A 26916-nucleotide genomic window follows, 5' to 3' on the forward strand; every position below is an offset into this window, starting at 1 on the left:
AATCAGAGCTGTTTGTATGTGAACATGAAGTTTTAATCCTCATGGTTTATTAACAAATGCTACCATTACTATTTATCATTCAAATAAGTACTTGTGTGTGATGTTGAAGACCATCATATTATGATAGCAAAAGTTATTATCTACTGGGTATTTGAGATATAAACACTAAAAGTTGTAACAGATAGTAATTTGGTTGACATGTTAGAAAATGTTCAAATGGAATTCTGTACAATTACTTTATGTTATGTAACACCTTCCTGCAGACATAAGTGTTTATGAATTTGAAGGTTATGAGGTCCTTGTGTGCCTGATAATCATTAAGTAAGAGCTGATGTTTTTATCACTTCTACATAATTAAACTACTAGACTCACAAAAATTTAGACTATTCTATTAATTATACCTGCAGTTTTCCGCAATGAAAATCAATTTGTGCTGTGGTCTTGTGCGTTTTGGTAAACTGAAGTACCTTGACGATATCCCACATGTTGGCTATGGGGATTATCATTCAAACATGCGCCGGGAATAGACATACAAATTGGGTAGCTTATTGTGAAAAGCATGTATACAAACATCTGTGCTAACAAGAAAGCCATAATAAAACCTCAATTTGGTTAGATCCTACAGCTGAACTGTATCAAATGGCTATACAATCCTTAGTCTGTTTTTTGGGTCATACAAATAATTGTGGGACAAATGCTCAATGCTCTGAATTGAACTCGCAATCTCATGATTGTGGACCAACTGACAATAGTGCAATAACGTCTGTACACTGATATTACAACAGATGATAGATAGATAGATAGACATCTAATCAATAATATTGGAAAATCCTCAATTACTTTTCCAATGGTGTCAGACAAACCTGTGCAATCTGCATCACAGTCAATTTGTGTAACACCTTCGGCGATAGTTGGGTAAAAGAAAACTCGCGTTTAATGCTGACCTGGTTGCGGTGGATTGTAACCACATTTCACAGTAGGGTGTAATATTCTCAGTTTCTATGATCAACATGGCGTCGAAGGTTTTGGCAACTAAAAAACTCCACTTTATTTATTTGTAGTGTTTCCTGTCTTTTATAAACGTACCCCAAATGGAGGGTATGTTTACTTAAAATGCGATTACAAATCCTCATGGCGACTGTAAGAAAAGGTATGTTGTTTTATATAAATACCATTACAGGTGGTTACGATATAATGGACAGTTATTTCGGATAATACTGTCCGGATTAGAGAGATATTAAAATTTATTACAAACAACGCTTTTTTCGAAGTTGCAATATATTTCAATGCGTTGATATTTTTTATTTCAAATTGATAAGTAAATATGAGAAAATATATAAATTTTCTATAAATAATGATTTTATTTACTTTAATGTTAAAGTAAGAAATACTGAACATATGTCAGAAAGTTTTTGTTAATGTTATGTTCAGAGTCTCTGAAATGGGGTATGTTTCTTGTTTCGGGCATAAATATCAACCACTATTGAGGCTCTTAGTTTGCAAAGAAATAACTGATATAATGTCCACATAATCTAAAAGGATAGCCAATTTACTATCATTGCCCCGAAATCCATCAAACTTGCAGGTTAAATACTTATCAGTGGCTTGATAAGATCTGCAAGTCCTGAGAAGTCCAGAAATTTCTCTGTGAAGAGCAGGGGACAAAAATTCCACTCGTCCGCTCGTATTGATGAGTAATATCTTGAAAGGACGAGTGAATTTCCCTAAAGCTCTCGTCCTACAGGACGAGTGAAAAAAAACTGATGTTAAAATATGTATTTTCTGACCAGTAAGACTCTTTTTCATTAAATAAAATCATTTCTTAAAGCATATCTATTCCGAAAGTAGAACGCAAATGAACCGGAAATCGTAATTGTAAATTTCATACAGCAGGTGCGCGTTGTTATGCGAGACTGTGTCCCGGAGTAAATATTGGCTTTTTAATGTAAACTTTGCGCGTCCATGTTGACAGGGAACCATCTGACTTCATTCACTGTAAATATTGCTTTTTTTAAAGAATTATTTTACTGCGAAGTACCGTTTTCAACCAGTCTGAATTTCATCTGAAAAATGTCTGACATACGAGCGTTCTTTAAAGGGGGCAGGAGCGATGTTCAACCATCCGAAATGGAAAGCACGCAAGCATTAGAAAAAGGAAAAAACAAATTTGTCTTCATTTATTTATTTTGTGTTCCTCATAAATAAAGTAAGTTAACATTTCTTCTGTGATCAGCTGGCATGAATAACTAAGTAAGCAGCATTTTAGCAGTGATATAGGAAACATTGTTAGTCATATCAGTCCTTTGCAATCTTTCTTTCACACATATTTGAAGAACAAGTGCATGTGTTTGCAGGACGAGTGAAAATTTTAATGCACTTGTCCTGCAGGACGAGTGCAATTTATAAATATTTTTGTCCCCTGAAGAGGAAACAAAGTTTTGAAGTGGCCATTTGTTGTGCCCCTAATCAACCTGATTTGTGTGAAGTGTTATTGTTTTTTGCAGTTGAATTCAATTTGATTTACAATTTAATAACTACAATATGTGCACAATTTACAATGATAAATATTCATGTATTGTTATAATAAACAAAATTGATAAAAAAAACTCTAAAAGTACACTCTTATCTGTGGACGTTAACATCTACATATACAACTACCGTAATTGCTCTAAGTTTTTGGACACTCATGGATGGGAACTAACTTTTTACTATTGGTTTCCAGCACGGGCAACCATCTTTAGTATGTTGGTTGCCCAGCCACAGAATAACGAGCCCAGATAAAATGTACATTTCATGTCATATGTACCTACTACATTCTTTAAATAAAATAATAGATAATTACATAACATTGCTCACATGACACACTTTTAAAGGATTATTTATAATTATGAGCCTGATTTCCTATGCCTTAATAATGAATATTATTTAAATCAGTATTGATCCATGGTCGCAAATTTGTATTCAATTTTCATTGCACTGAATTGTTTCAAGATTCAAAAAAGTTAGTTGCCCAGCCGGACTACCAACTTTTGAAATTGAGCTGCCCAGGCCAAAATCTATTTGCTCCGGGCTCGCGGGCAACCACTAATTTCCATCCCTGAGTCAGTTTTCTGACACCCCATTTTTTAGCCAAAAAAAATATTTTTCGTGATTCTATATTTTCGGACATACGGGTTTTCGTCATATTTAACAACTCCAATTTTTTGGACAGTATATTTTACAGCGCTTATTTACTAGATTTCTGCCCTGATTACACTTATCTGTGACCCTTTGATCATGGAGTTTACAACAGGCTTAAACACCGGAGAAGCAGTATAAAATGTACCCAAACTCACAAAATGTCTACTATTCAACTGTACACTGGTGTGTTAACAGCAGAAAACAAAAATGATTTTTTCATAATATTGCAGTTTTTATTTAATATTTTCCAATGAAATTTGGCATACATATACTTTGGTATACAAAAAATATGTACCGGTACGTGTAATTTGGTGATTTTTATACGCCCGTATAAAATACGGGACGTATTATGTGAAACCCCTTGGCGGGCGGGCGGGCGGGCGGCGGGCGGAAGGCATCACTTTGTCCGGACTCTAATTCAAATTGTATTCATCCGATCTTCACCAAACTTGGTCAGCAGTTGCATCTAGTTGATATCTAGGCCAAGTTCGAATATGGGTCATGCCGGGTCAAAAACTAGGTCATAGGGTCAATAAGTGCATTTTCAAAGGGGCCACTTTGTCCGGACTCTATTTCAAATTGTATTCATCCGATCTTCACCAAACTTGGTCAGCAGTTGCATCTAGTTGATATATAGGCCAAGTTCGAATATGGGTCATGCCGGGTCAAAAACTAGGTCATAGGGTCAATTAGTGCATTTTCAACGGCGCCACTTTGTCCGGACTCTAATTCAAATTGTATTCATCCGATCTTCACCAAACTTGGTCAGTAGTTGCATCTAGTTGATATCTAGGTCAAGTCCGAATATGGGTCATGCTGGGTCAAAAACTAGGTCAAAGGGTCAATTAGTGCATTTTACTTTGTCCGGACTCTAATTTTATGTTGTGCCAGTCAATTATTTTGGGACGATTGAACTTTACCGGTACCTTAAAAAAGAATGGAAAAGCGTATAATTTTATCGTTGCTAAGCGCGCAACACCTAACACCTTTCGCAACACCTATAAATCCTTTTTATACGCCCGTTTCTAAAAACAGGACGTATTATAGTTTCACCCTTGGCGGTGGGCGGGCAGGCGGCTGGCGGCATCCACAGCAGTGTACGCTCTCTATTTCAAATAGTTTTCATCCGATCTTCACCAAACTTGGTCAGAAGTTGTATCTAGACAATATCTAGGTTAAGTTCGGTTATGAGTCATGCGGGGTAAAAATCTAGGTCACGGGGTCACTTAGTGCATTTCAATGATTTAGCATGGTGTCCGCTCTCTAATTGAAGTTGTTTTTATCTGATCTTCACCAAACTTGGTCAGAAGTTGTATCTAGACAATATCTAGGTCAAGTTCGAATATGGATCATTCCGGGTCAAAAACTAGGTCACAGGTCACTTAGTGCATTTCAAGAATTGAGCATGGTGTCCGCTCTCTAATTGAAGTAGTTTTCATCCAATCTTCACAAAACTTGGTCTGAAGTTGTATCTAGACAATATCTAGGTCAAGTTCGAATATGGGCCATGCCGGGTCAAAAACTAGGTCACGGGGTCACTTAGTGTATTTCAAGGATTTAGCATGGTGTCCGCTCTCTAATTGAAGTTGTTTTCATCCGATCTTCACCAAATTTGGTCAGAAGTTGTGTCTAAATGATATCCAGGTCAAGTTTAAATATGGGTAATGCCGGGTCAAAAACAAGGTCATGAGGTCAATTAGTGCATTTCAAGCATTTAGCATCACCAAACTTGGTCAGAAGTTGTATCTAGACAATATCTAGGTCAAGTTCGAATATGGATCATTCTGGGTCAAAAACTAGGTCACAGGGTCACTTAGTGCATTTCAAGAATTGAGCATGGTGTCCGCTCTCTAATTGAAGTAGTTTTCATCCAATCTTCACAAAACTTGGTCTGAAGTTGTATCTAGACAATATCTAGGTCAAGTTCGAATATGGGTCATGCCGGGTCAAAAACTAGGTCACGGGGTCACTTAGTGTATTTCAAGGATTTAGCATGGTGTCCGCTCTCAAATTGAAGTAGTTTTCATCCGATCTTCACCAAATTTGGTCAGAAGTTGTGTCTACATGATACGTAGGTCAAGTTCAAATATGGGTCATGATAAAGTTATCAAGTTGTCCTAAACCTTCAAACGGGCGTATCTTGTGACAGTTTGGCACTCTTGTTAGTTATATAGTTATTGACTTATAGAAAAAAGTTGTTGTTGTCTGCTTGAAATTCAAATTTCCCTGTAAATGCTAAGCACCGCCCACTTGAAAGGTTATGAACTTCTTTCAGCCAATAGCTAGCGAATGACTCAAATCAAGTTTACATGTAAATACAGATTCTATACTATACCAAGTATGCTGTCTGCTCAAACACGTGTTTCTATTTATTAACACTCTAAATGTTAGCAGCAAATCACTGGTAGATAAACCCAGCCCACTAGTTAATGCAGGTTTACATATTACCACCGCAAAATCAAGCAGCTAAGATCCGGCTTTTAAGGTCATAAAACCTGGTTTAGAATGCCCAGGCCCCTGAGGGCAATGGACGATTACAATCGTGTAATTGGAAAGATTACCATGTATACTGATAATAATTTTAATAAACAATGGTTTTACCCAACAGTATTTGGAATGAAATCGTATTCACAAAGCAGCATGGTTGTTTTATTCATTTCAGGTATGAGATTGCAAATAAGTGAAGTTGTAATGTATTTAAAGCAGAGAAATGAGAGTACATTGCAATAAATTATGGCACATTTATTGATTGATTTTTATGCCCCCTGTAGGGTGGCATATAGCAGTTGAACTGTCTGTCGGTCCGTCTGTCTGTCTGTCTGTCAGTCTGTGCGTCGGTCCGAAAACTTAAACATTGGCCATAACTTTTGCAATATTGAAGATAGCAACTTGATATTTGGCATGCATGTGTATCTCATGGAGCTGCACATTAGAGGTGAAAGGTCAAGGTCATCCTTCAAGGTCAAAGTTAATAAAATCTAAGGGAAGTGACAAGCTTAAAAGGGAGATAATTTCTATTTATCATTTGGCAGGTACAGATCATTTTTACAAGGGAAGTAAGATTTTTTAAAGGGATATGATAAAATAAAAAAATTAATCAAAGCGGCGCAGTAGGGTGAATTGAGTTTCTGACAAACACATCTCTTGTATTTCAATATAATAATTGACAAACAAACATGACAAACATGTCTCTAAATTTTCGGACACTCATACATTTTAAATATTTTTTTGTATCTAAATGTTTGGACACGAATGGTTTTTATTTTTAAGTGTCCGAAAACTTGAGTAATTACGGTACCTACATTTGACGACCACTTTTAATCCCCCCCCCCCCAATCCAGTTCATTAAGAACATCTACAATTAAAAACTACCTACATTCTACAACCAACAATCACATGATAGTTTAATAGACTCTCGGAAAAACACAAGTTTAGAAAAACCCGCTAATCACCTCGGTACAAACAACGCTGGTCCATTATATCAACCAATGATAGCTTACTTTACATCATAACGGTTGATACAGTGTGTGATTTTGGAAGGATTATAAATGGGTCAGCTTTTTTTGTACCAGCAGATTAGTGGGTTTTTCCAAAAAAGTAGTTTTTCCGGGATTCACGTATTGACCTACGCAATGTTTTGAGTAACAGAGTTTCAGCACTGCAATAATGTTTCTGAGGAACTGTCCAATTGACACCAAAGCTGTGGGTCAAGGCATCCTCAAATCCATGTTTATACGATAATTGTATTAATTGCCTATGTTCAGTTGAAATTCAACACATTCACGGTTGTGTTAGCTTAATACTTTGTAAACAAAAATACAACTTTTGTCCATAAAAGCGAATATCTTCAGCGGATAATTTCTTTGGTTACTTTATCCAACAATGCTCTTAGACTAGTTTATTTATATGTGTTGACAATGGAAAAGTAGGTTCTCATATGTTAATAGCATTCTCGATGACATCTTTTAATTGCATAGAAACTTTCAATGAAATGTGTTGGTTAGAGAATGGTCAGATAGGCACTTAATTTTGCAGTAGTTTTCTCTTGATCTGACTATACAATATTTACTTAGACTTTAAATTGAATTTCTAATGTTTGAAATAAATTGTAGGCAATAAATTGTAGAACATTTATTTAACAGAAAATGAACCCGTTTCAACCACAAACATTAAGAAATGTATTGAGATATTCATGAGTATTGTATAAAAAATATTTATACATCAATATGATAAATGCTATATGCCACTACATGTATTTGGTATCAATGATTTCAATATATCTGAATTTTTAACGCATAATTTTTACTAATAAAATTATTGTTACTTCACGGAATCTAGTTTCAGTGTACTGGTTGTAAGTGTTATAAATAAAATCTAAATGTCTCAATGTTTATGCTGAAGCATAATGCTTATTGATTGACATGTATAGATCTTTAATTCATTAAGCCATTTTTAAAAACATCATCTTTTATAAAATAAATTAATAAATAAATAAGTAGAGAGTGTATAAAGAAAACTAAAAAGACTCCTAAAAACACCATAGACATGAAATGAAAGTGAAAACAAAAAGTTTTTAATTTAGATTTGTGTAACCCAGACAGCAAAAGTCGAGCTTCTTGCCAAATTGCTTAGATTTACATAAAATCTATTATTGCAATTGATCATGTAAACCCAGTTTTATGCTCTACCATCAGGATATAAATGTCCTTTTACCAGGAGCAGTTGGGGTAGGGGAAAGGGTACCTTCAGCAGGGTCAAGACAGAAACCCCTTGGTAACCCTGTGCGGGCCATTCACCCCAACAGCAGTCCTGTGTACAAAACACAGTCAGACACTGCCCTGGCGGCAGGCTTGCAGAGACTGTCCTTGAAAGACGGGAAAACCAGTGGAACACCAAGGTACAGTTTTAACAATTCAAAGAGTTTGACTTGAATTGTAAGACTTTACTGTCATATAAAGTTGTCATAGCTGTTCGACGCTTGTTTGAGGACCTTGACATAAGTATGCATAGTTTTATACACTCAATCAAATAGTGTGTAGTTATTTCAGCAGAAACTCTATGTAAAATTGTTTATGATTATCAAGCTAAAAGTCTTGTGTATAGTAAGACAAGGAGGACTTAAATGTACTTTCATCCTGATTTGCTCCTTTTGAATGCAAAGTTTTCTTCTTAAAAATGAAGAGTTGTGGTGAACCCTTAAAGGAGGAGGGGTATTTTCCTTCCTTGGAGTGTTTTCAAAATTTCACATCTCCACTTGTATTATAATTTATACATGTTTACTTCAATACTGACACTGTGTTACTAAGGAGGCTGTTATCCAGTCGAGCTGGCACCAATGCTGCAGTGAAGAGTGTGTCTGATGCAGCAAGGTTACTGGCAACAGAGGGGGTGAAGAACGTTGTGGTGGTGGCAGGCGCTGGCATCAGTACACCCAGCGGCATCCCAGACTTTAGGTGGGCCATTAACTCACATTGTCATACAAAAAAATTGAATATTATATTAAGCACGTTTTAAATATTTTCTAGAGTGCAGTAGCAACACAGGGAGAGGCAGCTGAATCCTCTTCATTTGAAAACAAAATAATGACAAAACAATTGATTAATCTCTTGCCTGAGCTGATAAATTATATTTAAGAAATAATATTTTTCTATCATGGTTTGTTGTCGAATAACCCACAGTAAGAAGTATAGATACGTAGGAAGTAAATCACAAGTGCGAAGCACGAGTGATTTGATAACACGCATCTATACTCCTTACTGTGGGTTATTCAACAACAAACCATCATAGAAAAATATTATCTCGATTCTAACACGATTCTGATTGATTTGGTTCAAGCTTTCGGACGTGAACTATATTTTTTAATACTCCGCCCTTCTTAGTACAAAGTTCAATATTTAGTGACATCATTGAATTGTACAAACATATGACGTCGTTTTCATTCATAAATATTTTGCAAATGACGTCATTTTCATTAAGAACAACAATCGTAGAAACTAAATGACGTCACGTTTATTGATGCTACTGAAAAGCTGGCATGCTATAAATGTTTTCTTAATTAGGTTTCTTAACAAATAACATTCTTTGCAGGCGGGGTTATGCCACTTATCACCAAATATACAATTTGTTTTTTCATTACATGTATATACATGCTACATTTATTACATTTCTTTTAGAGAGGGTTTTAGCACGTGCATTTTACTGCAATATTTTCTTTATTTATTCAGAACTATTTTCGAAATATTAAGCCCCACCCATAATTTATTGCAGTATAACCCACACATGATTTTCTTCTTTGTCTATAGAAAACAAGTTGTGTGGCGTGTTAGAATACTTTTCATTGACTTCAACATAGAAAATGACCTTGCTTTGGTCCAATATAAGGGTCTGAGTTTTGATGTCTGCACACCATAAGATATATGTGTCTTGTTCTGAGAAAACTGGGCATATTGCATGTGCATAAATTGTCGTCCCAGATTAGCCTGTGCAGTCTGCACAGGCTAATCAGGGACGACACTTTCCACTTAAACTAGATTTTCGGTAAAAAGGGACTTCCTTTAAACGGAAAATACCATTTAAGCGGAAAGTGTTGTCCCTGATTAGCCTGTGCGGACTGCACAGGCTAATCTGGGACGACACTTTACGCACATGCATTATGACCAGCTTTCACAGAACAAGACACATATCATTATTAGAGGCCTAGGACTACATAAATATATACCCTGGTACATTCATACACTCTTTACTGAAATAATCTATTAAATGTGTATTTATTAACATTTTAGTTATTTCATCACAATTAAATGAATTGGTTTTATAATGTTTTGTATGTATTTTTTATATGCAATTGTTTATGTAATATATTGAATGCTGAGCTAGAGCAGTGAATATTTCTCTTCATTCTGCATAATACATTATTGAAAAAAGTTATTTTGCCTGAAAATAAAAAATGCCGTAAATACTCCAAAGAAATTGTGTCTTAAAATCTAGATACGGAAAATAAAAAATTAAAAAATTAAGGTGTTCAAAAATTTAGAGACAATAATAAAGTGTCTGAAAATCATAATTTATTGAAATTAAATCAATAAACAAAAGCACAATAGTTTTATTGAGATTTGCTCTTCTTTTAAATATTTTAAATAAATACAACTAAACAGCTTTTCTAACTCTTGCCTGAAATTATACTACGCAAAAAATAAAAACATTTAATATACTGCTTCCTTAATACGATATCATTTCAAATGCTGTTGGTATAAAGGGTTATTTACCCAATTACGCAAATGTTATGGTCCATCGCCACAAGGCATGCATCTGCCAAGTTTTATGACCTTGAATCACGAAAAATAATTATTTTGGCAAAAAAGAGGGTGTCCAAAAACTTTGAGTTATTATGGAATTATGCACTAATGCATAACATGACAATTTTTTAAAATAACTTTGCATGATTAAGTTACTATTTTGGTGAACATTATTTATAGGCTTTGATATATCATACACTTCAGTTACTAAATGTAGCATACTAACTTGTTTTTGGAAAATTTGGTTCTTTTCAGGAGTGGCACAAATATACACTGTAGATTGTAGGTTAAAGATATGTTGTATCACTAAGTACGTATGTTATGGCTTGTGAGTAGTTGGCAAATGTATTTTGCATAATAGAAACAACTAACATATCATATTAATGTTGAGCTACATCATGTGAAAATGGCCCGTAGCACATATCCAAATAGTGTACCTCCAGATATGAGCAGTATAATGCGAAGATGGGTCTTTGGACATATCCGATCCGTGTAGCTATAGCTATACCTCCGCCTCCGTCACAATATCTGCGAATAAGACAACAAAACCTTGCGTGACTTTTTAGTGGACAGTATAGAACCTAACCAGGCTGTCTGAATTCGTAGGCTGATCTCGACTTATCTGGGTCTCATTTTACATGATATGACATACCCGGTAGTACCCAATGTTGCACTATGCTGCTCATTATATATAGCCTTTGTTAAGGTCTATGAAGGAAAATGGAAATAAAACAATTTATTAATTAAAATAAAACCTATACTATCTGCTGTTACAAACCAGTGTTATTTGGAATACACTGGTAATAAATATTGTTTAGGATTTTCCTACTGCAGTAAAGGCAATGATACTATCATCCTATATGAAAATTGAAAACAAAATAGTCATATCTTTTATAAAAAAAGTTGGCATAAACTTCTTACGGAAAATACAATAAAATGAAGTGTCAGACTTCCAATTTTAATTAAAAAATCATAAAAAGGAATTTAAAAATTAGTTTATTACCGTTAAGATATTTCAGCAATCTTCACAGATTATGATATTTCAGAAATCTTAATCTTCTCAGACTATTTGCATTTGTATAGATACTGCAATTGTTTTGAATACCAGTACATGTTTAACAGCTCATAGTGAGGTCTTGCACTAAATGTTGTATGTATGTTGTGGGTGCGTTCAATTGGTATTGACAGGTCTATTGAAAAGGTAGTTTACCAATTGAATGACACCAATTTGTTCACAGCACAGCGATGTTATCAGTTTGTGATACTTCCTTTATGTTGATTATTGGATGGTTGAAAGAGCTATAGTATGTATGTGGGTCATATTGTGCTTAAATGCACTGAATAGCCCAAGAAGGTTTTTGATACACCAGCAACTACTTGAATTTATTAACACAATTTTAAAATGAAGCACTTCCTGATTGTACATGTTGTATTTACATTTGTGTGAGGGTTTCCATTTGATTTGATCAGATGATTTAAATGGACGTTTGTATTTTTTTTTTTAAACTGTTAAAATACTAAAACAACAATACCCAAAAGTGTACTATTTGGCATGTATTATCATATGATGGTCCTCTATAAATTGTGTTCAAATCATGCCTTGTGAATCAATTTTGGCCCAACCCAGGGGGTAACTTGTTTTTTTTTTGTTATATTGAAAGAGTAAAATATCTAAAACTATTCATACATGTATCTTAGACTTCAGCGCCAAGAGGTGTCATACTTGGCATGCTACATCATATGGTGGTCCACTACCAAATTTGTTCAAATCATGTCCTAGGAGTCGAATTTTTTCTTTCCCTGGGGTCGGCTTTGTTTCTGTATATGTACAAAGTTAAAACTTTAGAGCCTGATGCAGTGGTCCAGTACAAAGCTTGTAACAATTATGCCCTATTTAATAGTTGGAACAAAACTGACAACACCCCAAGTGTCACATGATATAAAAAGACTTTTAAATAGAAAACTGACTTTTAAAAATATCTGGCACCAAAATGTGTGGTATATTGTATGTAAAAATCTTATGCTTTTCCACCAATGTTGTTCAAATGTGAATATGTGGTCAAAATGTCATGGGGTTAACTTGTTTTCATTAAAGAAAATAGTTAAATATTGTTTTATAAATACCAAGCTAATATAACACTATGAATAAATGCAAACAAATCTGGCTCTCTTGTTTTACAGGTATTACATTTAGTCAATAAAATCAAAACAGCCTTATAATGTATAACTGATGACCTTAGCAAACTCGGTCTCAAACTACAATAGTGCCTAGCACAGGCTTGTGCTTCTGTTGACCATTCTAGTAACCATACTGTCCTTCCAGATCTCCTGGTACTGGATTGTATGACAACTTACAACAATACAAAATCCCCTACCCAGAGGCCATCTTTGACATTGATTATTTCCACGTAAACCCACGTCCCTTCTTCACATTGGCAAAAGAACTTTACCCATCAGGAAAGTACCGACCAAACTACATTCACTACTTTGTGAGGCTGCTGCATGACAAGGGTCTACTACTACGCATGTACACACAGAATATTGATGGAATGGAAAGATGTATGTATTTATCAAGTATATGAGTCGTGTTCTGAGAAAACTGGGCCTAATGCATGTGCGTAAAGTGTCGTCCCAGATTAGCCTGTGCAGTCTGCACAGGCTATCAGGGACGACACTTTTCGCCTAAATTTGATTTTTGCTAAGACGAGACTTTATTTAAACAAACAATGTCATAAAAGCGGAAAGTGTCGTACCTGATTAGCCTGTGCAGACTGCAAAGGCTAATCTGGGATGACAATTTACGCACAAGCATTATGCCCCGTTTTCTTAGAACGCGGCTCATATAGTTATCATTTTGCATTGAAAATAATTGGCTTGTACAACAAAGTAAAAATACTTGTTTTTATGTACTATTTGAAGAAGTGGTATTTAGTTTCTTCCTGGATGTTTCTTTAATATACATAAACGACAACAATAATTATGCAAATTTAGCATCTCTCTAATTATGTTTGGTTGATATGTTTTTCTGTAGTTTGAATTTACACTTTAAGCAAACACCGTTTGCTTAACATATCTCAAAAGTTTTATATTGATTGTGTTAACCAAACTTTGTTCTTGCTGTGGAATGGATATACTCTGTTTACATGCAAAGTCAGCAGTGTTGAAATTCGCACTAGGCCGATAGCCCGGGGCTAGTTGTTCTCGTTTCGGGCTACTGAATTTCCCTAGGTACTTGCCCGATCGGGCTAGTGATTTTTCCAACTTTTGAAAAATTAAAATGCTCAAATATATTATTTTAATCCATTGTTTGAACCATATCTAGCGTTTATTTAGGGTCGTATCGCGTTTCCTCACCTTCCGGATTATGTTGACATGACGAGAGTTTTAATGACGCTTGTTTTTTACACCGTGCACTTAAAATGAGGATCTACCCAGGCACGCTTTCCATGCGTGGAAATTTGCTCTGTCAGCAACAATTATGCGCTCTTATTAAATCACGTGTTTTACATGGCATCATGTATAGTGAATGGTGCAGATGTGTACAAAGGGACTTAAAAATATTATCACGTGGCTGTAGAAAAATTGTGTAATTCAGTTCTATAAATGTACATGATGAAATATACTTGTACTGAAATTAAATTGCTACGGCATACAATTTGTAATGGGTATTGTTTTCACAAATTTCTCGCCATACATAATTAATTGCTCACCATTTGCATTTAACTTCTCATTAGGAACAATTGTTGTTTAAGTAATTGTTTACGGTGAAAAAGAGGTGATGATGATGCCCGAGACCGTCTTTCATGTACTGTTTAATTACGATGGATATTACGTAAATTTTAAAACTGTGATTCCTTGTAAATCAATCTGCGATAAACGCCAACTTAAAGACTGGCATCAATGAAAAATAATGATCGCCAGTTAAACCTGCCCACATATGCATTCACGTTACCGATTGGACGCTGAACAGCTCAGTTTGGCAACTGGAAAGTTACCAGAGAATTTCTCGTGTTGCATCTGTGTCAGCATACAAGGCTGTGTAATGTGACTTTATTATTTGATACTTTAATATCAGTGGGTGATCTATTACCTCATGTCGCTTTTATGGCGATTAAGCGCGGAGCGCGGTTAACAGAATGAATGACCAGATTAACTGTTGTGATTTGTACGACCCGTGTATTAGAAAACATAGGGATTATCGGACGTCCAAGTGACTACCACCATTTGTAAAACGGACGTAAAACTGCCGGTTTGGGGCGTAATTTACGCCCGGACGTCCATTAACGGAAGCGCTGGGACATAATTATATAAAGATTTTGCAGACAATATTGGGTACTACCAGTATAACAAAAATGTATATGCTTCCTATGCCGAAATAAATCTATCTATCTATCTATCTAGCTAATGGACCTTTTCTTATTTCTGTCATTTTAACACTGTGAAACTATCAAAACAGAAATTAGCTGTGACACATGACACCAGGCTAAAAATGAAGACATGTGACAATTAACACCACATTTTAATACTTAATGTCCATCATTTGCTTGGTCCAGACTGAGCAGTTTGGGCTAGTAAACTTTGGTTCGGGCTAGTAAACAATTCCATCTGGTAGCCCGAACGGGCTAGTGGTTTCAAAAGTGAAATTCGCACACTGAGTCATAATTGTAAATGGAAGACTAAAGATTTACTGTCTATAGTCTTGTTAATAACGATATGTTTGCAGGTGATTTAAATTACACTTTGGGGTCTCATCAGCAGGGATACAAGTGGACAAATTAATAGTTAGAGACTATTTTTTATCTGTAATACAAGCTCTCTATTATAAAAATTGGCCCTTTTCTGGGAAAAAGGGCTTAATTTATGTGCCTAAAGTATTGTGGTCCGCACAGCTAAATCATGGACACTTTCCGCCTAGACAGGATTTTAGTTCAAAAGGGACTTCATATAAATGAACATTAAATTTAAGCATCAAATATTGTCCACAATTAGCCTGCACATTCCGCACAACACTGGATACACATGCATTAAGCCCAGTTTTCTCAGTACAAAGCTCCAATGTTTGCCCCATTACAGTGGCGGGATTGCCAGAGGACAAAGTGGTGGAGGCTCATGGCACGTTTGCCACGGCAACATGTACAAACTGCAGACAGACTGTGCAGGGCTCGGAAATCAAGGTCATTTATCATTATCATTTTGAACACCTTGAAATGATGAATTTTTTTTAAATTATATGTGTTTTTAAAAAAAAATGCAAAGAGTATTTTTCCCATTTTTCAACAGAATAAAGTTTATATTGTTTTTAAACTTTTAGATTTATTGTAGGTGTGAAAAGCCATAATTAAAGTAATTTTTGTGTACAGGAAAAGATATTTACCGACAAACTGCCAAGATGCTCTACAAGAGGATGTGTGGTAAGTAAAAGATGTTCTCATACGCATTATTACAAACACTGTATGTTTGCTGGAATATCCATAAAAGGTATTTATTACATAAATACATGTTTTTGTTTTGGTTTGAGTGTTACAGTGCATTTTTCTAATGGAGATACTAATACTTAAGCCTCTAGATAGTATTATTCGGATGACAATGAAAAAAGATATTAACAAATTGTAGACTGATATATTTTATCAGAACTAAAAAATGGGTTTCCCCAAGGCCACTATGGCGTGTTGCTGCAAACATCCCGTCTCAACCAAGAATGGCTTTGTTACATCCCTTTATTTTGGTTACATGCATTAATTAGCAACCCAACTTGTTATACATATAAAGCAATAATAAAAAGCAACTGTTGAAGAGGAACTAATCTCCACAAGAGTGACTTGCTTGTTAAAACAATGAGGTAATTCTTTAGACTTAAGAGATACTTAATTGCCAACCCTTATAGATGTAATCAATGGGTTGCCACTTAAGTCAATAAGCAATATGTTGATTATATTCTATTATTCATATTCATTTATTGCAATAAGCTGCAGTTATATGCTGCATTTATGGAAAAAATATAAGTATATAAAATTATGAAAACAGAACACACATTTATTTAGAAAATATAAATATAAATGAAAATATTACTAAGAATTTGCAAAATTGTCTCAACTAAAGACTGTTGCAGTAGATTCACAAAACCAGAGAGATCCATACAGAATTGTCCAGTTTTCTTTGTTTGTAATATGCAGAAATTGAGTAAGATCTGGATCAATGGGCATTGTCACTATTTTGCTTGCAATAAAGTTAAACAAATCTCAAGCCCATCCTGCCGTCGTCAAACAACCCTTTACATTTTCCAAAAGGAAACATTGACAAAAAAGGACAATAACATGCCAAATTTATGTCATTATTGTTTGTCGCCTACAGGGTATTATGAAGCCAGACATAGTGTTTTTTGGCGAGGATCTACCCCGTAAGTTCTACAGCTATATGAAGGACATGCTGCAGTCAGATATGGTGATAGTCATGGGCACTTCACTTGAGGTATAGGAGAATGGTAGTCTGCAATATGTTGACTTCACTTGAGGTATAGGAGAATGGTAGTCTGCAATATGTTGAACTTCACTTGAGGTATAGGAGAATGGTAGTCTGCAATATGTTGACTTCACTTGAGGTATAGGAGAATGGTAGTCTGCAATATGTTGAACTTCACTTGAGGTATAGGAGAATGGTAGTCTGCAATATGTTGACTTTGTTCACTTGAGGTATAGGAGAATGGTAGTCTGCAATATGTTGAACTTCACTTGAGGTATAGGAGAATGGTAGTCTGCAATATGTTGAACTTCACTTGAGGTACACTTCAACACCGTTATTTCGAAGTCGTCGGGACCATTAAAAAAACTTCGAATTAACGATAATTCGAAATAAACATTTGACAGACGACTTATTTGATTCTGTAATAATAAAACGTTGTGGAATTCGCATGGTTCGGTTACACGCTACTATTAATAATTGGTTTACTTAAAAACGTAAACTAGTCAGATGGCAATAGATTTCTTCTTGTAACAAACGAAGGAATAAAACGATTCTTGTTCTCCTTTTTAGGTTTTCTCTAAGTACAGAACATATTAAATATAATGAATATGCACTTATTATCAGAACATATAAAATATAACGAATAGCACAAATTATCAGACCATATTAAATATAACGAATAGCACAAATTGTCATACATGTAAATACAGATGAATACATTTTCGGAAATGTATTAACATTTTTTGAAAATAAGACGCGATGTCTCTCTGAACACTGGACTTAGCAGCACAAAACTGGACGCGTGTAACATATTTCTCCAATGTGTCAAGGACATTGAAGCACTCACTTCTGCCCGTGTTTGCTCGCAGAAGGTAGAGTTTATATAAGATGAATTTCATTGGACATTTACTCGGACCTAACGTGACACGTTTATTTGTTACAAAAGAATGCAAAACGACATAAATAGTAATTATCGGCTTTTGTTGACATTATAAAATTAACGTCTACGCGCAGACGACAAAGGAGTAATTATCAGCTTTTGACGCGCCACGCCCAGACGACAAAGGTGTGAAATTTTGCTTATCGTTTTGCAGCTTTGACTTCGGATTAAAGATTGATGATTAGGTGCGAATTATATTGTCGGGACCGACAGAATCACTTCGAATTAACGATTTGTTCGGTTTAACGAAGTTCGGATTAACAATGAAATTTTACATTAAACAAAGAAGAACCAAATTCGGGACCGGAAAAATACTTCGAAATAACGGTGACTTCGGATTATCGGTGTTCGAAATAACGGTGTTGAAGTGTATAGGAGAATGGTAGTCTGCAATATGTTGAACTTCACTTGAGGTATAGGAGAATGGTAGTCTGCAATATGTTGAACTTCACTTGAGGTATAGGAGAATGGTAGTCTGCAATATGTTGAACTTCACTTGAGGTATAGGAGAATGGTAGTCTGCAATATGTTGAACTTCACTTGAGGTATAGGAGAATGGTAGTCTGCAATATGTTGAACTTCACTTGAGGTATAGGAGAATGGTAGTCTGCAATATGTTGACTTTGTTCACTTGAGGTATAGGAGAATGGTAGTCTGCAATATGTTGAACTTCACTTGAGGTATAGGAGAATGGTAGTCTGCAATATGTTGAACTTCACTTGAGGTATAGGAGAATGGTAGTCTGCAATATGTTGAACTTCACTTGAGGTATAGGAGAATGGTAGTCTGCAATATGTTGAACTTCACTTGAGGTATAGGAGAATGGTAGTCTGCAATATTTTGAACTTCACTTGAGGTATAGGAGAATGGTAGTCTGCAATATGTTGACTTTGTTTGGGGTTCAGTTAATCAATGTGTCAACAACAACATCTGGTGTTTTGGCTATGTGTACAATCACTTTTGACATTGTATAAATACTGGTAATCTAGTCATGCCTCATTCAACATCAGTACAGATACAAACTTTAACAAGTATGTGTGTATCTTAAGTTTAGTTGTGATTGAAACAAAAGTGATACCAGTAAAAGTTAATGCGTATTTTATGCACTCTTGTTATATATACAGATATTCAGTAAACATTATGTCATTAAATGGAAGCATTTTGCAGGTTACTGAATTCTGTGTAATTATAAATACGTGTTGAACAAAGTGCATGATTAATTTCATAATTTGAGTCGTGTTCTGAGAAAACTGGGCATAATGCATGTGCGTAAAGTGTTGTCCCAAATTAGCCTGTGCAGTCCGCACAGGCTAATCTGGGACGACACTTTCCGCCTAAATTGGATTTTTGTTAAAAAGATACTTCATTTAAACGAAAATTGTCATAAAAGCGAAAAGTGTCGTCCCTGATTAGCCTGTGTGGACTGCACAGGCTAATCTGGGACAACACTTTACGTAAATTCATTATGCCCAGTTATCTCAAAACGGGACTCGTTTACATTTGCATGTTGTGTTATAAGCATTGAAAGCATTCTTGTTCTCTGTCCAGGTTCAACCGTTTGCTGGCATTATAGACACTGTTCGTCAGAGTGTTCCGAGAATTCTCTTCAATCGTGAGGCAGTTGGACCTTTCCGGTATAATGGTAGACCACAGGATGTTGTTGCTGCAGGTAATCATTAATACCTCGCTGTAAAGAAGTAGGGGGATTATAGAAATTGCTAATATCCTTGAGTCATTTTGCAAGTTTGTCAGCAGCACTTTTGTGTTTGCCCCATATCACCTAAATCCTTTGAAGGATTTTATGAAACTTGACATATATGTTGAAGGCAGTAAGACAATGTAAAGAAGGCACAAGTAAATCATGCTGGTTCAAGGTCAAGGTCATACTAGATAGTACAGTTTTCAGCCTCCGTTTTCATGTAAACTGTATTTCTTCCATACCTATGGAATAATTGTCCTTTAACTTTCAGAAAATGTGCAAACGGCAGATTAAGACAATGTGCAAAAGGCACAAGTAAATCATGCTGGTTCAAGGTCAAGGTTAGACTACTTGGTTTCAGCCTCGTTTTTTGTGGAAACTGCATTTCTCCTATACATTTGGAATAATTGTCATTAAACTTGCAGTAAATGAGCAGAAGGCACAAGTCAATCTTGGTGGCTCAAGAACGTACCCTAAGGTCAAACGTTTAAGCCTCTTTTGTTGTGTCTGCTCCATGTCACTTATACCCTTTTAGTTTAGTTCTTTTAGATGATGTGCATAAGTCATATATCAGAAAAGCCTGCCCAAGGTCATGGTTAAACTTTAAGGTCAAAAGTTTGAGCCACTATTTTGTACTATAATTTAAATGATAAGTCAGTCATGCTGTCTCAAGGTCAAGATATTTCAAGGTAAAAAGTTTGAGCCTTTTTTCGATTTATGTTTAATTTCTCCTTTACCCATTGAAGCATTTTTCGGACTCTTAATGGGCAACAATGTAAAGTTCGTTAAATTGATATGATGAAGACTTGATTATGTCACTCTGGCACACAATCAAGGTTGCCACTTCAAGGTTAAAAAATGCGCAAGGGATACACAAGTTTTCACAGTTACATTTTACATATGCTTATGTAAAACGGCAATAAGTTTTTGCAGGTGAGGATGGTATGCAAAAAAATTTGCATATGAAACTATGTTTTGATTGAGACATTTCTTGCAGGTACTCAACAATATTGCAATCACTATAGGCAGGTTGTCATGCAATATTCCAAATACTGGATGCAGGACACATTATTGAGATGGAGAAGTGTGCAGGGGGTCATTTTTAGCTCGACTATTATATATGAAATATATATATAGTGGAGCTATCCTACTCACCCCGGCGTCGGCGTTTGCGTGCAAATGTTAAAGTTTGCCTACTACCCCAAATATTTTCGATGTCCCTTGACATATTGCTTTCATATTTTACATACTTGTTAACAATCATGACACCAACCTATAAACAAGAGCAGACAACTGTATCAAGTATTTTGACAGAATTATTGCCCCTTTAATACTAAGAATATGCATATTATTGATAAATCTATGTTAAAGTTTGCGTACTACCCCAAATTTTTCCTGTGTCCCTTGACATATTGCTTTCATATTTTACATACTTGTTAACAATCATGACACCAACCTATAAACAAGAGCAGACAACTGTATCAAGTATTTTGACAGAATTATTGCCCCTTTTATACTTAGAATATGCATATTATTGATAAATCTATGTTAAAGTTTGCGTACTACCCCAAATTTTTCCTGTGTCCCTTGACATATTGCTTTCATATTTTGCATACTTGTTTACCATCATGACCCCAACCAATAAACAAGAGCAGACAACTGTATCAAGCATTTTGACAGAATTATTGCCCCTTTTATACTTAGAATATGCATATTATTGATAAATATATGTTAAAGTTTGCCTACTACCCCAAATATTTCCTGTGTTCCTTGACATATTGCTTTCATATTTTGCAAACTTGTTTACCAACATGACCCCAACCTATAAACAAGAGCAGACAACTGTATCAAGCATTTTGACAGAATTATTGCCCCTTTTGTACTTAGATAATTGAACATTTTGCTTACAATGTCATAACTTCTTTATTTATGATCAGATTTTATTGATACTTTGACAAAACAACACTTACCTGAATAACACAATCGATTCCACCGAAACAATACCCCACGCCCCAACCCAGAATCCCTGCCCCCCCCCCCCACCCCCCCCCAAAAAAAAAATCCCTTTTTTAGCTCGACTATTTTAAATGAAATATATATAGTGGAGCTATCCTACTCACGTCGGCGTTTCCGTGCCGTTTCCGTTAGCATTAGCGTGCAAATGTTTTCGTACTACCCCAATTATTTTCATTGTCCCTTGACATATTGCTTTCATATTTTGCGTATTTGTTAACCAACATGACCTAACCTATAAACAAGAGCAGACAACTCTATCAAACATATTGTCATAATTATGGCCCCTTTTCCACTTAGAATATGCAGCAAATGTTAAAGTTTTCGTACTACCCCATTTATTTTCATTGTCCCTTGACATATTGCTTTCATATTTTGCATACTTGTTTACCAACATCACCCCAACCTATAAACAAGAGCAGATAACTCTATCAAGCATTTTGTCATAATTATTGCCCCTTTTATACTTAGAATATGCATATTATTGATAAATCTATATTAAAGTATGCGTACTACCCTAAATATTTCCTATATTGTTTGACATATTGCTTTTATATCTTGCATACTTGTTTACCAACATGACCCCAAACTATGAACAAGAGCAGACCACTGTATCAAGCATTTTTACATAATTATGGCCCCTTTTAGACTTAGATAATTGAACATTTTGCTTAAATTGCCATAACTTCTTTATTTATGATCACATTTTATTATTACTTTGACAAAACAACACTTCCTTGAATACCACAATGGATTCCACCCAAACAAAAACCCAACGCCCCTACCCAGAATCCCTTCCCCCCCCCCCCCATCCTCCCCCCCCCTAAAACATTTTGTTTTTGTTTTCTTAAACATCATCTAATAAATTACCACACCCCACATTATACCCCCCCCCCCCTCTCACCCCCACCCCCCCCGAAATTGTTTTGTTTGTTTAATGATCATCTAATAAATTACCACACCCCACATTATACCCCCCTCTCACCCCCCCTACCCCCCCTACCCCCCCCCCTAACAAATTTTTGTTTTCCTTTTTTTATTTTTGAAAGATCGTCTAATAAATGACCACACCCCACATTATACCCCCTCTCAACCTCCCCCCCCCCAAACAAATTTTTTTTTTTTCCTTTTTTTATTTTTGAAAGATCGTCTAATAAATGATTGAATATGAACAATTTCCCATGATGGCTTACGTTATACTGTCAAACACTCGAATAGTCGAGCGCGCTGTCCTCTGACAGCTCTTGTTTAAAGATCATCTAATAAATACCACACCCCACATTATAACCCCCTCTCAAAACCCCCTACCCCCCCCCCCCAATTTTTTTTTTTTTTCATTTTTTTTTTTTTAAAGATCGTCTTATAAATGACCACACCCCACATTAAACCCCCCTCTTAACCCCCCTACCCACCCTCCCCCCCAATTTTTTTTTTTTCCTTTTTTTATTTTTGAAAAATCGTCTAATCAATTATTGAATATGAACAATTTCTCCATGATGGCTTACGTTATACTGTCAAGCACTCGAATAGTCAAGCACGCTGTCCTCTGACAGCTCTTGTTACTATTTGTTGGTTACCTTATAAGAAGAGATTGATCACTATATACAGGTTATCTAATGAATGCATAGCAATCACTCTCTGCGGGTGACCTTTTAAAGGAGATGGCGAAGTTTCCAGGAGTTCATGTAATTTTGAATTGCAATCATTATTTGCAGGTGACCTAATATAGGAGACAGTGAGGTTTGCAGGTGGTCAATGTTTTTTTGCAATCCCTATTTGCAGGTGACCTAACATAGGAGACAGTGAGGTTTGCAGGTGGTCATTGTTTTTTTGCAATCACTATTTGCAGGTGACCTAACATAGGAGACAGTAAGGTTTGCATGTGGTTATTGTTTTTTTGCAATCACTATTTGCAGGTGACCTAATAGAGGAGATGGTGAAGTTTGCAGGCCAGGTGGGATGGACCCAGGATATGGTGGAGCTCATAACTAGACAGGAAGGCACCTTTACCATTGTAAGTAAACCTCATGCTGGTATGGTGTGCATAGTAATCAAGAGTCATCTTCAATTGGAGGAACACAACATATATTCAGTTCTAGAAGTCCAGAGTGGTTTCAGTTTGAGTTTTTTAACCTCACTTATATTCAGTTTTTTTGTAATCTGTTTTAAGTTTGTATGTTATTTTGTGTTTGTTGCTTTTTTCTGTAACATTTTGCGTGTCCTGTTGTTTAATAATAATAATGATAATAATATTAATAATCTCAATAACACTCACAATAATAATCCCATTATCAACAACATTACTTAATGTTCATCAGTAATAGCAGTAAGAAGGTCATTATTTTATGTGCCAGTTTAAAAAAACTTCCATTTTGTGGTGTAATGGCAAAAACATGAGCATAACTAGGAATTTCAAATAACTTGGAAGAATTTCTAAGCAAACTGCGAACAGAAATGGCTCACACAAGTACAAAGTCAAAGGTCAGGTTCACAATTCAAGGTCACCGGTCAAAATGATAAACCAGTCTTATTCTCCAAAAATATATATTATCTTATTGTGCGTACCATTATGACAATTGCTCTTTTGTCTATAACAGTTTTATTCATAATATACTACATTCAATATGAAAATCACAATTGAAAAAATGGCAGCATTAGAATCATATTCCAATATTAATATTTGTCTTTTTTTTTGACAAGATTTTGTGCCATCTGGTTATTTAAAACATGACAAACATACTATTTGTAATTGACATTTTAAATCCATTTACAAATGCAAGATTCCATCTCAATTAATTATCTTTTCATTTTCCTTGTTTTAATTATTTGTATTCATACTATATAGGCCAAACGCTTGCCTGATAAAGGCAAGCCAATTAAACCCGCTGGAAACCAGGTAAGTCTTCTGTTTCCACCTCTAGACTCTTAGAGCTACACCTCTTGCACACTTGTGTATACACATTGTATGTGTTAGACATGTCGGATGTGAAGTTTATGTAGGCCATATTGTGAGGAAACAAGGTTTCATGCACGTTAGTAAGTATTGCCTTGGATCTGCCTTAGCCATCCATAATAGCTAATTGGGGATGCACTTTTCAGTCCCCTTCCGGTTTCACCGGAGGGGACTTATGGTTTTCGCTCTGTGAGTGTGTCTGTCTGTCTGTCACACTTTTCTGGATCCTGCGATAACTTTTAAAGTTCTTCATATTTTTTCATGAAACTTGATACATGGATAGATGGAAATATGGACATTATGCACGTTACTTCATTTTGTTCCTACGTCAACAATTCTGGTTGCTATGGCAGCAAATAGACTAGAAATACTGCTGAAAATGGTGGTTTTCTGGATTCTGCGATAACTTTTAAAGTTCTTCATATTTTTTCATGAAACATGAAACATGGATAGATGGATATATGGACATTATGCACTCATTTCATTTTGTTCCTACGTCAACAATTCTGGTTGCTATGGCAACAAATAGACTAGAAAAACTGTTGAAAATGGTGGTTTTCTGGAATCTGCAATAACTTTAAAAGTTCTTAATATTTTTCATTAAACTTGAAACATGGAGAGATGGCAATATGGACATTATGCACGTTATTTCATTTTGTTCCTACGTCAAAAATTCTGGTTGCTATGGCGTCAAATAAAAACAAAATCTGACAATGGTGGAATTTTTGACAATGGTGGAGCCGGTAGGGGACTTTTATTGCTTGGCAATAGTCTTGTTATTTATAGTATTTTCTGTTTTAAGGATGTTTTTATGCTCCCGGTAGGGTGGCATATAGCAGTTGAACTGTCCGTCAGTATGTCAGTATGTGTGTATGTCAGTCAGTCTGTCCGTCCGTCCGTCCAAAAACTTTAATGGCCATAACTTTTTCAATATTGAAGATAGCAACTTGATATTTGGCATGCATGTGCATCTCACAGAGCTTCAAATTTTGAGTGGTGAAAGGTGAAGGTCAAGGTCATCCTTCAAGGTCAAATGTCTAATATATGGCGTCTGTCCGATCATCCAAAAAATTTAACATTGGCCATAACTTTGTCACTATTGAAGATAGCAACTTGATATTTGGCATGCATGTGTATCTCATGGAGCTGAACATTTTGAGTGGTGAAAGGTGAAGGTCAAGGTCATCCTTCAAGGAAAAATGTCAAATATATGGCGTCTGTCCGTCCGAAAACTTTAACATTGGCCATAACTTTTTCAATATTTAAGATAGCAACTTGATATTTGGCATGCATGTGCATCTCACGGAGCTGCACATTTTCAGTGGTGAAAGGTCAAGGTCATCCTTCAAGTTCTAAGGTCAATTTATTTTTTTTTAATGTCAAAGCGGCGTTCTCATGAAGCTGCACATTTTGAGTGGTGGAAGTTCAAGGTCAAGGTCATTCTTCAAGGTCAAAGGTCAAAAAGATTTTTTTTGTTCAAAGCGGCGCAATAGGGGGCATTGTGTTTCTGATGAACACATCTCTTGTTTACAATGATTCATTCCATTGAGGGGGAAAGTTTGTTCTTAAATCAATTGAGGCTGAAGTGCGAGAGGACTTAACATATGTGCATGCAACCAAATGTTCCTGCAATATGACTCATGTATTATGCTGTTTGACTGTAGGACAGTTTTGGATGAAGATTTATCTTCTATAATTTTTAGATTTGAAGGTGGTTGTTCCATCACTTATTTCGCTATTGGCATTCATACTATGAAAATGTTCAATGAATGTTATGCCATTCTTTACTCGTGTCCTACTTCAAATAAATTGAACAAAAATTGAAATATATACATTTATTTCAGAATCACTATAATCATAAGGGGCAGATATAATATTGAGTATATATTCCATTGACTGGTTTTGTACACATTTCATTGATTGGTTTTGTACACATTCCATTGACTGGTTTTGTACACATTCCATTGACTGGTTTTGTACACATTCCATTGACTGGTTTGAGTACACATTCCATTGACTGGTTTTGTACACATTCCATTGACTAGTTTGAGTACACATTCCATTGACTGGTTTTGTACACATTCCATTGACTGGTTTTTGTACACATTCCATTGACTGGTTTTGTACTCATTCCATTTACTGGTTTTGTACACATTCCATTGACTGGTTTGAGTACACATTCCATTGACTGGTTTTGCTAACTTGCAAATTGAGATGAATGCCATTTATTTATTCCAGTATTTCCATCTTAAGTATTCAAGACACAAAATGTTGAACATTAACATTTATTATTACATTGGCTGAACATAATTTACAACCAACTATAAATGCTAAATGATAGGAATGCTGCCATTAAGTGGAATAATCTAGTAGTCGC

At 35.5% G+C, this 26916-nt stretch overlaps 1 protein-coding gene and 1 long non-coding RNA gene across 4 annotated transcripts in view; both read left to right on the top strand.

Annotated features, from left to right (window-relative positions):
* Positions 1-917: 917 nt before the first annotated feature.
* The window catches only part of LOC127853233 (NAD-dependent protein deacetylase sirtuin-3-like), a 32024-nt gene continuing 6025 nt past the window's right edge, over positions 918-26916 (top strand). The window contains exons 1-10 of one of the 3 annotated variants that reach the window (XM_052387552.1): positions 918-1150; positions 7897-8077; positions 8487-8633; positions 12799-13034; positions 15549-15649; positions 15836-15886; positions 16827-16943; positions 19423-19543; positions 23503-23600; positions 24432-24482. In XM_052387552.1, coding sequence (XP_052243512.1) covers positions 1114-1150; positions 7897-8077; positions 8487-8633; positions 12799-13034; positions 15549-15649; positions 15836-15886; positions 16827-16943; positions 19423-19543; positions 23503-23600; positions 24432-24482 — 1140 coding nt within the window. In that variant the 5' untranslated portion in view covers positions 918-1113. The remainder of the gene's footprint in view (positions 1151-7896; positions 8078-8486; positions 8634-12798; positions 13035-15548; positions 15650-15835; positions 15887-16826; positions 16944-19422; positions 19544-23502; positions 23601-24431; positions 24483-26916) is intronic. The other 2 variants (XM_052387554.1, XM_052387553.1) reach the window with 2 other exon arrangements.
* On the top strand, positions 3561-5117 carry LOC127853251 (uncharacterized). The gene is made up of 2 exons (XR_008036542.1): positions 3561-3973; positions 4668-5117. It is a non-coding gene; the product is annotated as an uncharacterized LOC127853251 (long non-coding RNA).

Source organism: Dreissena polymorpha, chromosome 12 (assembly GCF_020536995.1).
Source record: "Dreissena polymorpha isolate Duluth1 chromosome 12, UMN_Dpol_1.0, whole genome shotgun sequence".
NCBI classification, from domain to species: Eukaryota; Metazoa; Mollusca; class Bivalvia; order Myida; family Dreissenidae; genus Dreissena; species Dreissena polymorpha.